Consider the following 13,437-nt stretch of genomic DNA (forward strand, 5'->3'; position numbering starts at 1 on the left):
AGTCATTAGGCCTAGACTTACAACAACATATATTACATTCAGTAGCTCAATATGTAGGCCTGTAGATTTATAAAATAGGTTTATATATTTAAGCATATTGCAAACATCGTATAAAAGGCTATATTACATCGAAATATTTGTCCGATTTAAATGGAATGATATTTGATGGAAGACGCTGGTTGAAGGGAAGTATAATTATAAGTATAATTTACCTCAGGATAACATATCTGAGGCCAAATAACATTATCTTTTTTTCGTTGTGGATGACCAAGAGAAAAATTATGAAAGGTGCTTAAAGTGGCTGTGCTGTCAAAAACTGGATTTTTCCTTCACACTTTGAGGTTGGAATAATACTGTGAAATTGTGAAAATGCTGATACCCTTTTAGTGTAAGAGCTTTTTGAAATGACCGCCTGACATTTCAGCTCGTTTTGCATGGGTGGAGTTTTGGCCTGCGTTATAAGTTATTGTACAATGGGTGGGTCTAGTCCTGAACGCTGATTGGTTAAAACCGCATTCCAGCCGGTGCCTATTCCACAAGTTTCCACCGGCTAAAGTAATAAAGTTGAAATGCCTATTTATTCTGTTCTGTGTAATCCACTGTCTCATCATTCCAGACAGACTATTTATCAACTTGATCTCCACTGTAAAAAGCATCTAGACATCATCTCCCATTTCTTTTAGACTAGCAATTGGTTTTCAATAGCAGAGATTTGTATAAAACTTGCTGTCTGGCGCTCTGACATTTGCAACATTGTTTCAATATTGAAATTCGATCTCCAGCTGTTCCATAGTAATGAAGGTGTCGGGATCGGGAGTCGGGAGGAGACAGACAAGCAGGCAGCTTTTCTCAGCCAGTCGAAATCATGAATCAGCATAATCTGTATGGATATATACAGACTAGCTCCTCTGAACAACAGTGTCCTGACGAGAGAGCACATTTTCTCAGCCAGTCGAAACCATGAATCATCATAATTGTTATGGACATGTCAACAGAAAACAGATAAAACGAAACAAAATGCAGCTAGCTTGTCGTCTTTGCTGCTTCAGTTTGAAGTGATTGTGTTAGCTGTGTTGTTGGCCAGTGTTCTGACGAGAGAGCACATTTTCTATACCAGGTGAAGTCGGGCATCATTAGCTCATTCTTATGAATGTATCCAAAAAAATGTCACTAGAGAACAGTTTAAACAAATTCAAATGAGGCTACTTTGCTGTTATTCTGGCTGCACTGCTTGATGTGACTGTAAATTAGCCGTAGTTGGCTAGCTAGCCAGCAAGGGAAAATAAAGTTGACAGCCAGTATGGCAATAGAACATTTAGGTTGAACGACTGGGTTGTGTCCATAGATACAGAACAAAAAGCCTGAACGACTGGGTCGTGTCTCTGGCAACTGAACCAACAGAACGAACGACCAGCCGGCTTGGATAGAAATAGTATGAATAAATGAATCTGAATAAAGTTTTTATTGAAAATATGTCAGTCATTATTTGAGCATGTTGTATAAAAGTGATAATGCCCTCGAAGCCGGTGGAGGATATATTGACCTTGTCTCGGGTCTAACAACACCTGTGCAGATATATCATTCAAACGCCGGCTCCTCGTCATTATCACTTAAATAGACCAACAAAGATAGACTCAAACATCTCTGCCAATAACAGCTAGTTTTCAGGTTACATATCCCTTTCACGAGGCTCCTCCAATGAAGTCCCTCACTCACACCACCCATACAGTCCTAGGAAATGTTTGGCTTGAGATATTGCTTTTTTGCTTAGAAGCAATTGTTGTTTCTTTTTGGCCTATTTAATGTAAAACAATCACAGTAATGTACTTATTGTTACCCAGAAATGATTTGATAATGATGTAAAAACAGCTGCATTGTACCTTTAAAAAATGTCAATGTCCATGTTATCTGTCACCACAACCAAGATGACTATTCAAATGTAATGTACATTTCATAAAACCAACGGTCTTGAATAAAAACATATCCTAACACATCACCACCATGTCACATTTTAAAGGCTAAAGCGACAAACTCACCAGAAACCTTGGCCCCTCCAGTGAAGGGTTGTTGGGTGCACCCTGTATCATTAATGCCCTCCACTTGCCTGTCACCTACTGTATGGGCTAGATAAAACAACTCACCAGTCGCCAAATGCAGGCTACACAAAATAAACACCTGCACACACCCAAAAGTTGTCTATCGCTCGAATTGTAAGATTAAGTCACATCATGGCATCTGCGAGTCAACATGAGGCACATCAACGCCCCCAAACCTAATGCCATGCATGGCCTTCAGCTCACCACTGAATAAACTGTGGACAGACCCCTGAATATCCCCGAGCTCAGTAACAATATGAGATAAATGTATCTGGGCATATAAAACTTAACGACTCGCATTTATTAATACTATAAACCAATCAAAAAAGTGATTGAATAGGACAGTCGTTTGATTTCGGCTTCAGACTACAGGCTGTGTAAACTACGACTTGGTCCTCTTGATCCCTATTTCCCGAACTTTAACTGTGTCTCTCTTCCACCCGCAAAATACGATCCAATTTGAACTCCTTTAATATTTATATTTTTATTTATTTTATTTTATTTATTATTTTATTACATGTAACCTAATAAAAACGTGTTTATTTTTGGGGATAGACTAATCTTGTTTGAAGACACACCGATGTCAGCCTAATAAATTAAACGTTCTTATAGCCTTACGTGCGGCTAACGAAAATGACCTCGACATAAAATCGTATATTGCAAAACTTTAAATTATATGAAAGTCAAACAAAGAAACAAAGATTACTGAAATATATATTCTATTCCATGATGGTCGACAAGCAATTGACAAAGAAAGATGACTTTCTTTCGGTTTCGGTTTCAAATGCACCTAAATAAATGTGTAGATTTTCTTCACTGAAAACCTGGAACTTTCTCGCAGCAATTTTTTTTCACCCATTAATTTTATAATCCTTTTTATGCTACATATATTGAATGTGATGGAAAATATCTTAGTCAATGATATTCTGGGCCTATTCAAAACAAACAAAACCTGAATATTTGAGAGTAGTGGTCTCTTTTGAATGCAATTAAATCAGTGCTGCGCCAGTAAGAGACATCTGTCCATCTTTTCAAAATGTCCTTGGTGGTCTGCTTTGTCTGCCAATTCGTATTATTTGAACAACAAAACAACGGATATTTAACTTAACAATGCATGAATGAAACCAAAATGAAAACATTCAAAGAGACTCAAATCTAGGGAAATTTGTCCAAATAGGACCTTAACAGATATTTTATAAATGAATACAGAAGTACATACAGACACCACCAGATATCCCAAAATAAAAACAGCCCAGCGTCTTTAAGTGTAAAATGATTTATTCAGATGTTTTTATGCTGTGCAACAGTAACAATACAATAGTTGTCCATATAATCGAGCGATAGATACAAAGAACACGGGAGACATCAAAACATTTGTCATCGAGCATGAAATGAAGGGGAGGGGGGGGGCTGTTCAGGTCAAAGTATTTGACAATCGCTGATTAAATATGCATATATTTCGCTATATACATGTGTGTGTGTGTGTGTGTGTTGACTTTCTGAACTGCTTGATGACTGCAAGGCTTCAGGGTGTTTGAGGCTATAAGCAATTCGATTTCAATTTTGAGTATAGCCTAATAAAAGCATTGCAGGCTACATTTACGTAGATATTTCGTATGTTTTCCCCTAAAATCGTGGACCTAAAGCTACAATAGTTGTTTACACATTATATAGATTAATATTTCTTTGTGAAATGCTTTCCAAAAGCCAATCGAAAGAACAATGTAGAGGCAACCATTTCAAATATTAGTAAAGCCTACAAGGTTTCATCACCATGCCGAAATACACACTGAAAATAGGATCAACACGCATTCTGATTTGAAAAAAAAAACTTGAAAGAAAATAATATAAAAGGCCATCTTCAGTCACATCTGTGGAATAAAATGCAGCTTTTGGGGGACATTAAATTTGCCATTCACCACCAATCTAACATTTTCACATGGCCCAACATCCCTTTCACTAACCTAAAGGGAAAATCCACAGAAAACTAAAAAATTGTATTTTTATCATCACTATTCCACTGTACAGTCTCAGATTATTTAGCATGTCAGTAGTCAAGTTCTAGATAGGTTGAAGAAGCAAAATGTCACATCATCATGATGTTGATGTGGCAAGTGACAATTCGCTTCTTGAACATCCTATCTTGAAAACTTGACTGCAAACATGCAAAATATTTTTTTATTGAATCAAGTGTACTAATGGAAAAAAATACTAAAATATTGTTAGAGTAGATTTTTCCTTTAATGTCCCACCCTGCTATGTTCCTATAGAAATGCTTCACTTCCACTACATTAAACATATATCATATATTTATAACAACGATAACAAAAAGAGAGCGTCTACAACAATGGAACGACATTGGCATGAAGATATTAGCAGAGCGGTCTGGCATTGGCTGTTGGCCCGGTTTTCAGGCCAGTCCCGAGGACAAAGAAGAACCATTCAGCGAGGCCTTCCGCGGTTTGTTTCCGAAGGGGAATGGTCTGGTAGGGGCAGGGGCCGAGGTGGAGGCGCCGTTGACGGGTTTGGAGATGTGGGGGAAGTGTGGGGACTGCACCGGGGTACCAGGGCTGGGCAAGGAGGAGGTGGAGGGGACGCCGGCAGGGCTGCAGGCTTTGTCGCTGGCAGAGTCGCTCTCAGCGGACCGACCAGTGCTGTTCTGGCCCTCCTGCTGCGGATGACTCATCTTCATCTTCTTACAGCTCGGTCTGACGCGGTACTTCAACGGCAAAGGGCCATTCTGAAAAATATTTGTAATATTTAGACCTAATTTGGCTCGAAAATTAATGCTTGCAGGGCGATCATGCAATTCTCAAATGTTTCCTTTCATGGGAAATAAATCTTTTGAACTTTGAACTTCCATGCATTCCACAGTAGACCTATAGGCCGTGTAAATATCACAGAGCAAAATGTTGAAATAACAATTTGTCTACATAATGATTTACAAAAAACTAAATCATCCAGCTTGGTAAAATGTACATAGACTTTAAATACAAACAGCAAAGAAATATTTTGAAATTTGAATTCAATACACCTCTTAAATAATAAATGTCCCCACTGGACTGTGTGTGTGTGTGTGTGTGTGTGTGTGTGGTGTGTGTAGGGGGGGATTAGGTTGGCATAACTTCCTTGCCTGGGAGTTCACAATTTCCATTGTTAAATTGTAAATAACTTTATGCTCAAAGTCAAGGTTTCAACTGTTTTTATAAATGTCCCCTGTAATGTTATGTTTCTTACCCTTCTCCAAGTGTAGATGTAGGCTACGTCCTGTAATGTTATGTTTCTTACCCTTCTCCAAGTGTAGATGTAGGCTACGTCCTGTAATGTTATGTTTCTTACCCTTCTCCAAGTGTAGATGTAGGCTACGTCCTGTAATGTTATGTTTCTTACCCTTCTCCAAGTGTAGATGTAGGCTACGTCCTGTAATGTTATGTTTCTTACCCTTCTCCAAGTGTAGATGTAGGCTACGTCCTGTAATGTTATGTTTCTTACCCTTCTCCAAGTGTAGATGTAGGCTACGTCCTGTAATGTTATGTTTCTTACCCTTCTCCAAGTGTAGATGTAGGCTACGTCCTGTAATGTTGTTTCTTACCCTTCTCCAAGTGTAGATGTAGGCTACGTCCTGTAATGTTATGTTTCTTACCCTTCTCCAAGTGTAGATGTAGGCTACGTCCTTTAATGTTATGTTTCTTACCCTTCTCCAAGTGTAGATGTAGGCTACGTCCTTTAATGTTATGTTTCTTACCCTTCTCCAAGTGTAGATGTAGGCTACGTCCTTTAATGTTATGTTTCTTACCCTTCTCCAAGTGTAGATGTAGGCTACGTCCTTTAATGTTATGTTTCTTACCCTTCTCCAAGTGTAGATGTAGGCTACGTCCATTAATGTTATGTTTCTTACCCTTCTCCAAGTGTAGATGTAGGCTACGTCCATTAATGTGTAGTAATCTTTCAGGGGCTCATCTTCATACATCACTTCAACCTATATTGTAGAAATTACACAATTATTTTATTAAATCGGCTAAGTAGTATTTTTTTTCTATTCAACTTCCATTGTCCTCCGATATAATATATTTTCAAATCATCTTGCAGTGATTTGTACTGTTTCTAAATTCATCTTATTTATAAACAATGTTTTAATAAAATAAAAAAGTGATGCAAGAGATATGGCTGTGTTATTTTAAAAAGTCAAACAAATTAAAAATAAAATTGATAAATCTTTACCTGATAGGTACAAGGAATGTCCATCTTACTGCGGAGGAACTTTCTCAGGTGCATGATGGTCATGGCTGCAGGACACTGCAGATACCGCTTATTATTGACCTGGAGGAGGACACACAGATTTCCTGACAATGTAGATAGTTTCTAAAGACAATTGGATTTGAGGGAGACTTCACTACACACTATATTTTGTTTTCTACTTTAAAGTATTAATAATGTCCAGTTCCATCATAGAAAATAGACATGAGACATGCAGTTGGATTTGAAGACAAGCTCTTTAAAGGCCCAGATTTAAGAAAAACTCTATATCAGAAACCAATCAATAGGCTCTGTGCAACAACAGAGTGTCAGGACTATCCAGAACTATCTGACAGAGGAACGCTCCGGAGCTTCAGCAGTAGGCAGCCTACCTGTTCTTTAGACTGTTTGTCCTCAGCCACGCCTGTCTTTTTAGCCCTGAGAAAAACAATGTCACACTTGTGTTAGAAAACATCTTGATAATGACCTCAAGAACTTCATGGTCAGAAATGTAACTTAAAAAAAAAATGACAATACACTGCTAAAACCAAAGTCAAGATTAAAAGTATTCTAGAAAGGAAGTCATTCATGTACACTAAATAATAGACACACGAACACAACTGAGTTAATCAGTTTAGCACACTGAACTATAATAACCATAATTATTCACCTAGACAATTTCAAGTATATCGGATGATTTCCAAAAAGCCTGGCTGTAAGAGACATGTTGTTGACGTACTTGTTGTGGTCGAAGAACTCAATGGAGAGGCTGATGATTTCATCGTCTGTGATGATTCTCTTGTCCTCGTCAGCCACCTCCCCTCGATCCTCATTAGACCTTGTCGTTGCTACACACACACACACACACACACACACACACACACACACACACAAACAAACAAAATCAACAAGTTGCAAGAGTTTCCTCAGAAACTGAAAACCGTGAAAGTGAGATCTCAGAAATCCTAGTCACAATCAGCTAATAATATATTGAAGTTTGAGGCGAAAATCAAGACAATCTTACTGGAGCAGGAAATAAATACAGCCTATTCAACTGTTTTGGTTAGAAATAAAACTACTTCATGAGAATAACACATATATATATATATATATATACACACACACACACATTAATTAACTTGGTACAACTCCAGTGGACTTGCACCCTGGCTGACCTTTCCAATAGACTCACCATCTACAGAAGGGTGTGCTGCGTAAAAGTCTCTCCTTCTCTTCATCTCATCTAATGGAAGAGGGAAAAAAACAAATGTTTATTTGAATAGGGATTAAAAACACAAAACAAATAGCACCCATTTCAGCATGTGTCCGTAGAAGGGTTTTAATCTATTTTCCACGGGAGACAAGCAAGGGGAGACAGCCGCTCCGATTTTAAACAGGATAATCAGCCAGGACATACAGATGACATCACTGAGAACAAGACAATGACATCACTGATATGAGGGATTTCACTTACTTTTGAAGAGACCAGGGACCAGCTTGTAGACAATGTCTTGTAGAGTTTTGTCAGACCTTGAAAAGAGTTTTCATACTCAGTCATATTGACCCAGAACTCATTGCATGCTATGAGGTTTTAATAAATTGAAAGATGTCGAGAAAGTAGCCTACCAAAGTTAATGGAAATAGACCAATCCTTTTGATGACATCTAACTGCATTGGGTGGATAATAGCAACAAACAGCAGAAATGTGACAAAACAATGTACGGCTAAATATAAAAATGTTTTTCCCAAGAAACAAAGTGATGCATTACCTTATATTGAGCAGAGGTTTGGTTTTGTGTACTGGCACATCACAGATGGGACAATACTTGCTGGTCTCCAGATAGCGTACAATGCACATCTTGCAGACTGAAACACAAGTTTAAAAAACAGATGGATTCATTTATCAGTGGTTAACACTCTGTTACACTAACGCACTACAGTTCAAATATAGTATGAATAATGGTATGAATAATGGTATGAATAATGGTATGAATAATGGTATGAATAATGGTATGAATAATGCCACTGACACTTAGGATCTCAGATTGAAGAGTTGTTCATTGCCACACACATTTTTTATATTTTTTATATTTGTACTTTGTTGCATCCAGTGAATCTTACATGAATAGTACAGAACCAATGCATTCATGAGAAGAGAAAGTAAGAGTGAAATATAAATACTAATAAACTATAGTGTGAATTTACAACCATCATTTCATGACTGGTCCAATTCCCGTGTCTGTATTCAGCCTGTGTCACTCACATGAATGAAGACATTCTATAATTGTGGTGGCATCGATAAAGTATCCACCGCACAGCACACACATGAGGTGGGGGTTCAGCTCAGTTATCTTAATTCTGGTCGTTCGATGCATCGTCATGGAAGGAAGAGACCTGCGAGGGAGAGGAAGAGTCACAATCTAACAGGAACGGGTATCCTATATCTATAATAAAGATTTTATAAATTGAGGATACTTTTTTTTTTTTAACAGACTGCAACAATAAATGCCTATCGATCGGGTCTGCAGTTCTTTCACAGCTTGATCAAGCGGTCGTTCATTAAACCATTTGGAAGGATGTTTTGTTGTTCTACTGGTAGAAAAACACCATACGTTATGCTAATAGTAGCCTATAATAAACTGGGAAGAGGTTGGGCGTTTTTGAGACGCTGACCTAGAGCTTGATTGATAGGTAGCAATTGGTGGGAGTCGATCCGTGTGGATTTGTTGAGGGCACTGCGTTATCATAAATCCATCCTTTCATTGGGATTGTTCATATATACTGTACATCCCAGCGCTCCTCTATAGATATATATGGGAGAACGGCGGTCCTCGCTCAACGGATCTCATATAATCCTACACACGAAGAAACGCTGTATAGACTCACGTAGCCAACCTACACCAGCTCGTCTATTCTAACGATTCCGTATAGAAGAGCCAAAGCACAGGGGTTCTAACGTTCTATTAGCCTATTGGAACCCGATGATAATGGACAACATCATTCAGGCCAGTTGTAATATTGAATACGATATTCTTCAATGAATCCTTCAACCTTTGAGGATGCGGCAGACAGTAATTCAATCCGTGTCAGGTGTAACCACACATGGAAATTCTTACCGTTTCTATGGCAACTTAGGTTGCACTACTTGGCATCTTGCCAGTGACCAATACCGAGAGACTTGCTTCGCTCGGAGACCGATCACCGCTCGCGTTGATGCTAATGTGACGACGAATAATAGGCAATGAAAATAAATATCAGTCCTTCCCTCGCGAAGCGAGTACAGTCAGTCCCCACACCATGGCTGCCATTTTGTAAAGAACGCCTCGCTAGAATATATTAGTGAGATTCCCGACAACCGGGAACAATTTCCACACCGACGCAAGTTACATTCGGTTCCTAATTCCTGGTAGCCAATCGTATCCCCATGCCTTACGCATTAGTTTGGATAAACATATTTTCCGTTGCTTGTGCCGTTTCCGTGTGCATCCTGCAGTCTGCCTGGGCGCGCGGCACAGTGCAATAACAACATGGCTCGACCTTAAGATTACATTGACCAAGTATTTTCTCTGCCCGTATGAAGTTGAAGCCCCCGAGAAACCTCGCCACTGATCAGCCAACACAGCATGGATCACGAATTAAGTGCCATATAACGGCCATATTCAAAAAGCCAGCAGGTAACAGCAATGTAGTGTAGGAAAAGGTTTCGAAAACACTGTCTGGAGGGAGGGACATTTTTTAAATAAGTTCCACAATATTTTTTGTATACATTTTTGGGGGGCGTTAATAGGCTACTAGCTTTTTTTCTGCAACATGGTGACTGCGGTGCCAACTTAACGACTATGGGACTGCGTCCGTCTGAGTCTTCAGTCAAAACATGGGGGAAATGGACTGATTCTGTGTGGCAGAAGCTTTTGGCTTCCTGGCACAAGGAATAAAACTCACGAACAAACAAGAAACATAGTCACATGGGCACTGCTGGTCATGCGTAACAGCACGCTCGCGCTATATAAATTGGAACGATTCTGTGTGTATGGTGAAAGAAAAACTACCGGGCTCGTCATTTTATAAGGATGCAACTTATGTCAAATAGATTGAGAAAAATATATGAATAAAAATACCGATATGGACTCCACTGGTGTGGAATACCCCAGCTCTTCTTGTCATTAAAAACATATATTTGAATGAAACGCAGTGAAGGATCCCGCATTGTCGTCACAGTGGCTGTCACGCATCGTGTGCAACGCAAACAGCCTGTTACGCCATCAATCGATTAACTAGCTGATGTTTGCACAACTGGCACTGGTCATAGCAGAGCCTTTGTAAAGTAAATGCTGCCACGCAGTAACATGCCTATTGTAACTTCCTCTGCAAGCATCACTATGGAACAACACATATTACCCAGGACACAACTCGAAAACAACAATAAAGCACTAGAGGAAAAAGTATCCTAAAATGTATTTCCAGATACATTTTAGTTGAGACTCATAAAACAGCGGTATTATCAATAACAATGTTGGTAAGATTGGATCCCAATTGCATTCTAGCGTACTGTACTCTAGCACATTGGGTCATGCATGAACTGTGTGTTGCATGGCGCAACTCTGGATTTCTCTCTAGGTATAAAAGGAATGGCTGAAAATGGTATGTAGGACAGGCAGGTTTTTGTCTCCCCCAAAAGAATTAAGGAAAAGTGGAGCATCAACCAAGTATAATCTAAACACAATATACACTATTTCTTCTCTGGTAATACAATATGAATACAGATAATACAGTATAGCACTCCTCGTCCTCGAGTGCTGACTGTTTTGGTCTATATATATAATACCCTGCACCATTCTCGACATTTTTTGGATGGAACCCTAATCTATATTCATCAGCAGCTGGATTTGCGTCACCATTTTCGGATATGAATTTCGCTATGGGAAAGACGAGGCCTCACTTTATAGAATTGATCAATAAGTCATCTTTGAAATCTATTTTTTTTTGCCTGGGCGTCAAAGTTGTAATTCAACAAGTATCACAAACAGAAACATTGTATCAACATAAATCAAGACACAACAACAGTATACAAGCACCGACGTTGGCAACCTCACTCCCACATAAATCCTCTATTGGTAGGTTGTCAACTGTCAAACAACGTTAGGATATATATATATTCAGTACCAAAAAGCACCTTTCCACACGACAGATCATCTCCCACTCAGCATGTGCAGGTTGATAAACTGATCATACCTATGTTATTACGAAGCAAGGCATACACGTAGCAGACGCCATCGATCCATGCAAACACATAGTGTATCAAACCAATCCAGCAAGAGAATGTTCTAGCACTGTGTAAAACGTCCTTAGTCTGACATGTCTGATCTTTGCAGGGTTCATTTATTATGCACGTTCCCACTTTATAAAACATGTTATGCTCTACTGTGAGTTAACATAAAGCGTCCAGAGTGTTGGTTTCAACAGAGGAAAAAACAAACATCCTCTAAACTCATGGCTGATGAAGGCCCAATACAACATCAAGGAGGCTACGGATGGTAAATAGGACTATCTGAATTTGATAGATCATTTCAAGATGGTAAGCTACTTGACAAGACCCTTGTACTCAATCAATCAATGGACTTTTGTAGCCAACGTAAGAAAAATCCTAAAATTGGTTTCATGCATGATTCATGTGCGTCAACATCGTTATGCACTCAGCTTGCGTGTGTGTACGTTCAAATCCATATTTTACAACTGTTGGTGACGATATTTTCATTAATAATTGAAATTGTTTACCCTCCACCATATAGGCTACGGAGGACCCGTTCACCAAGAGGAGAGTTAAGTTAATAAAAACAACAATTGGCGACGTGGGCGTAATGCAACCACACTGATATGTCCCCAACATCCAAAGGATCCTATTTCTATAAAATGGGGACAGTATATGGAACCAAACCAACCAGGAGAACCATTGAACCGTGTGCTGCCGTAAACACCTCACCCATCTCCGTCCTGTTCGGTTGAGATCACAGACTTTGTGGAAATCTAACAAATGTCACAGAAACACTCTCCGTGAACACGCACAACAGATCATTACATGAAATACTACGTCATGTGGTGCGCTGGTTTATTGAACACAAAACCAAGACATACACGTGAAGGGAACCAAATTTAAAAACCAGTGCCAGGACAGAGCTCCACGTCCGTGTGCGCGAGACACCGTCAAAGCCTCACATCCACCACCTCCTGGAACCCCATTTAAACCCGCAGAAAAACACAATTAAACGCCGAAAACACACTCGTTATTCGTCCGTTGGTAAGAATATATATCGAATAATACATACCTAGAGACTCGGCTGGCGATCTGCGAGACTGGAGACGGAGAGACAATGAAAGTTAGGAGGCGATCAGCAGTAAATTAATTCGAGCTCAGCCGCCATCTTGAAACGAACGAGCTGCAGAGACGCTGTCAATTGCGGAGAGTGCAAGGCAACCCCGGGCTCATTTCAGATGCGTAAAATTCGTATTTTTCTCCTGCTGTGCACTTTAGGTGCGTAAAGTGTCCTCCGTTGTCGAAGATTTCAGACTTTTGGCTGTGCGTTCCGAATGGTGTGTTTGCGTTCCTGATTACTTTGCCTCCAAAATCGGCTCTTTGAAAAATGCAGCAGTGTGGCTCCGTAGAAACTGACACCGTCCCCAAAATGGCTTGTAGTTCGACCGCCCCGCTCTGGTCACGTGCTATCATTCCTTAAGGGTGGCCTGGAAATTTGTGTCGGTGTATTCGGAAGGCTCGCCAATTCATGATGCTTTGGAAAATGACACAAATAATATCTAGGTTATCCAAAGCCCATCATGTTGACTGATTGGGTCATTTACTTTGAACGTTTTAGTGGCACTTAAAGCGACAACATAATACAGCACCGATGTTTTCTAAACAATAGCCAGCGTGCGATTTTCCAACTCCCGTTTCTATTCTGTGCCTCCCCCATGTCTATTTCCAAAAGAATGAGCTTGGCAAAATGAGTCTTTGTCATAAATGCTTTGGATACCTTTGCCAACATACCATACCAGAGCCGATGGAAATCTTTAGCTACGGTGTTTATATTCCATAACCGATGACCCCATA

The 13,437-nt window shown here is 39.6% G+C and overlaps 1 protein-coding gene across 2 annotated transcripts; it reads right to left on the minus strand.

The window, feature by feature from the left end:
• Nucleotides 1-3,356: 3,356 nt before the first annotated feature.
• LOC115116299 (polycomb complex protein BMI-1-A-like) lies at nt 3,357-13,018 on the minus strand. 2 transcript variants are annotated; one of them, XM_029644772.2, is made up of 10 exons: nt 12,656-13,018; nt 8,596-8,726; nt 8,102-8,198; nt 7,807-7,862; nt 7,525-7,575; nt 7,072-7,180; nt 6,725-6,770; nt 6,318-6,416; nt 5,995-6,075; nt 3,357-4,836 (listed from the first exon to the last, which is right to left on the minus strand). In XM_029644772.2, the coding sequence occupies exons 2-10, from the start codon at nt 8,711-8,713 to the stop codon at nt 4,507-4,509; spliced, it is 987 nt and encodes a 328-aa protein (XP_029500632.1). In that variant the 5' UTR covers nt 8,714-8,726; nt 12,656-13,018; the 3' UTR covers nt 3,357-4,506. The 2 variants fall into 2 exon arrangements, with proteins under 2 accessions (XP_029500632.1, XP_029500633.1); XM_029644773.2 differs by lacking the exon at nt 12,656-13,018 and adding an exon at nt 9,449-9,754.
• Nucleotides 13,019-13,437: the final 419 nt, after the last annotated feature.

This window comes from Oncorhynchus nerka, linkage group LG6 (assembly GCF_034236695.1).
Source record: "Oncorhynchus nerka isolate Pitt River linkage group LG6, Oner_Uvic_2.0, whole genome shotgun sequence".
NCBI lineage: Eukaryota > Metazoa > Chordata > Actinopteri > Salmoniformes > Salmonidae > Oncorhynchus > Oncorhynchus nerka.

What these genes read in the sequence shown, in the direction of transcription:
- LOC115116299 (XM_029644772.2), bottom strand. Translation starts at nt 8,713, where the DNA reads ATGACGATGCATCGAACGACCAGAATTAAGATAACTGAGCTGAACCCC. An exon ending in GGTCCCTGGTCTCTTCAAAA is followed by an intron (nt 7,576 to 7,806) that starts GTAAGTGAAATC and finishes CTCTTCCATTAG; the next exon opens with ATGAGATGAAGAGAAGGAGA. An exon ending in ACATTCCTTGTACCTATCAG is followed by an intron (nt 6,076 to 6,317) that starts GTAAAGATTTAT and finishes TCTACAATATAG; the next exon opens with GTTGAAGTGATGTATGAAGA.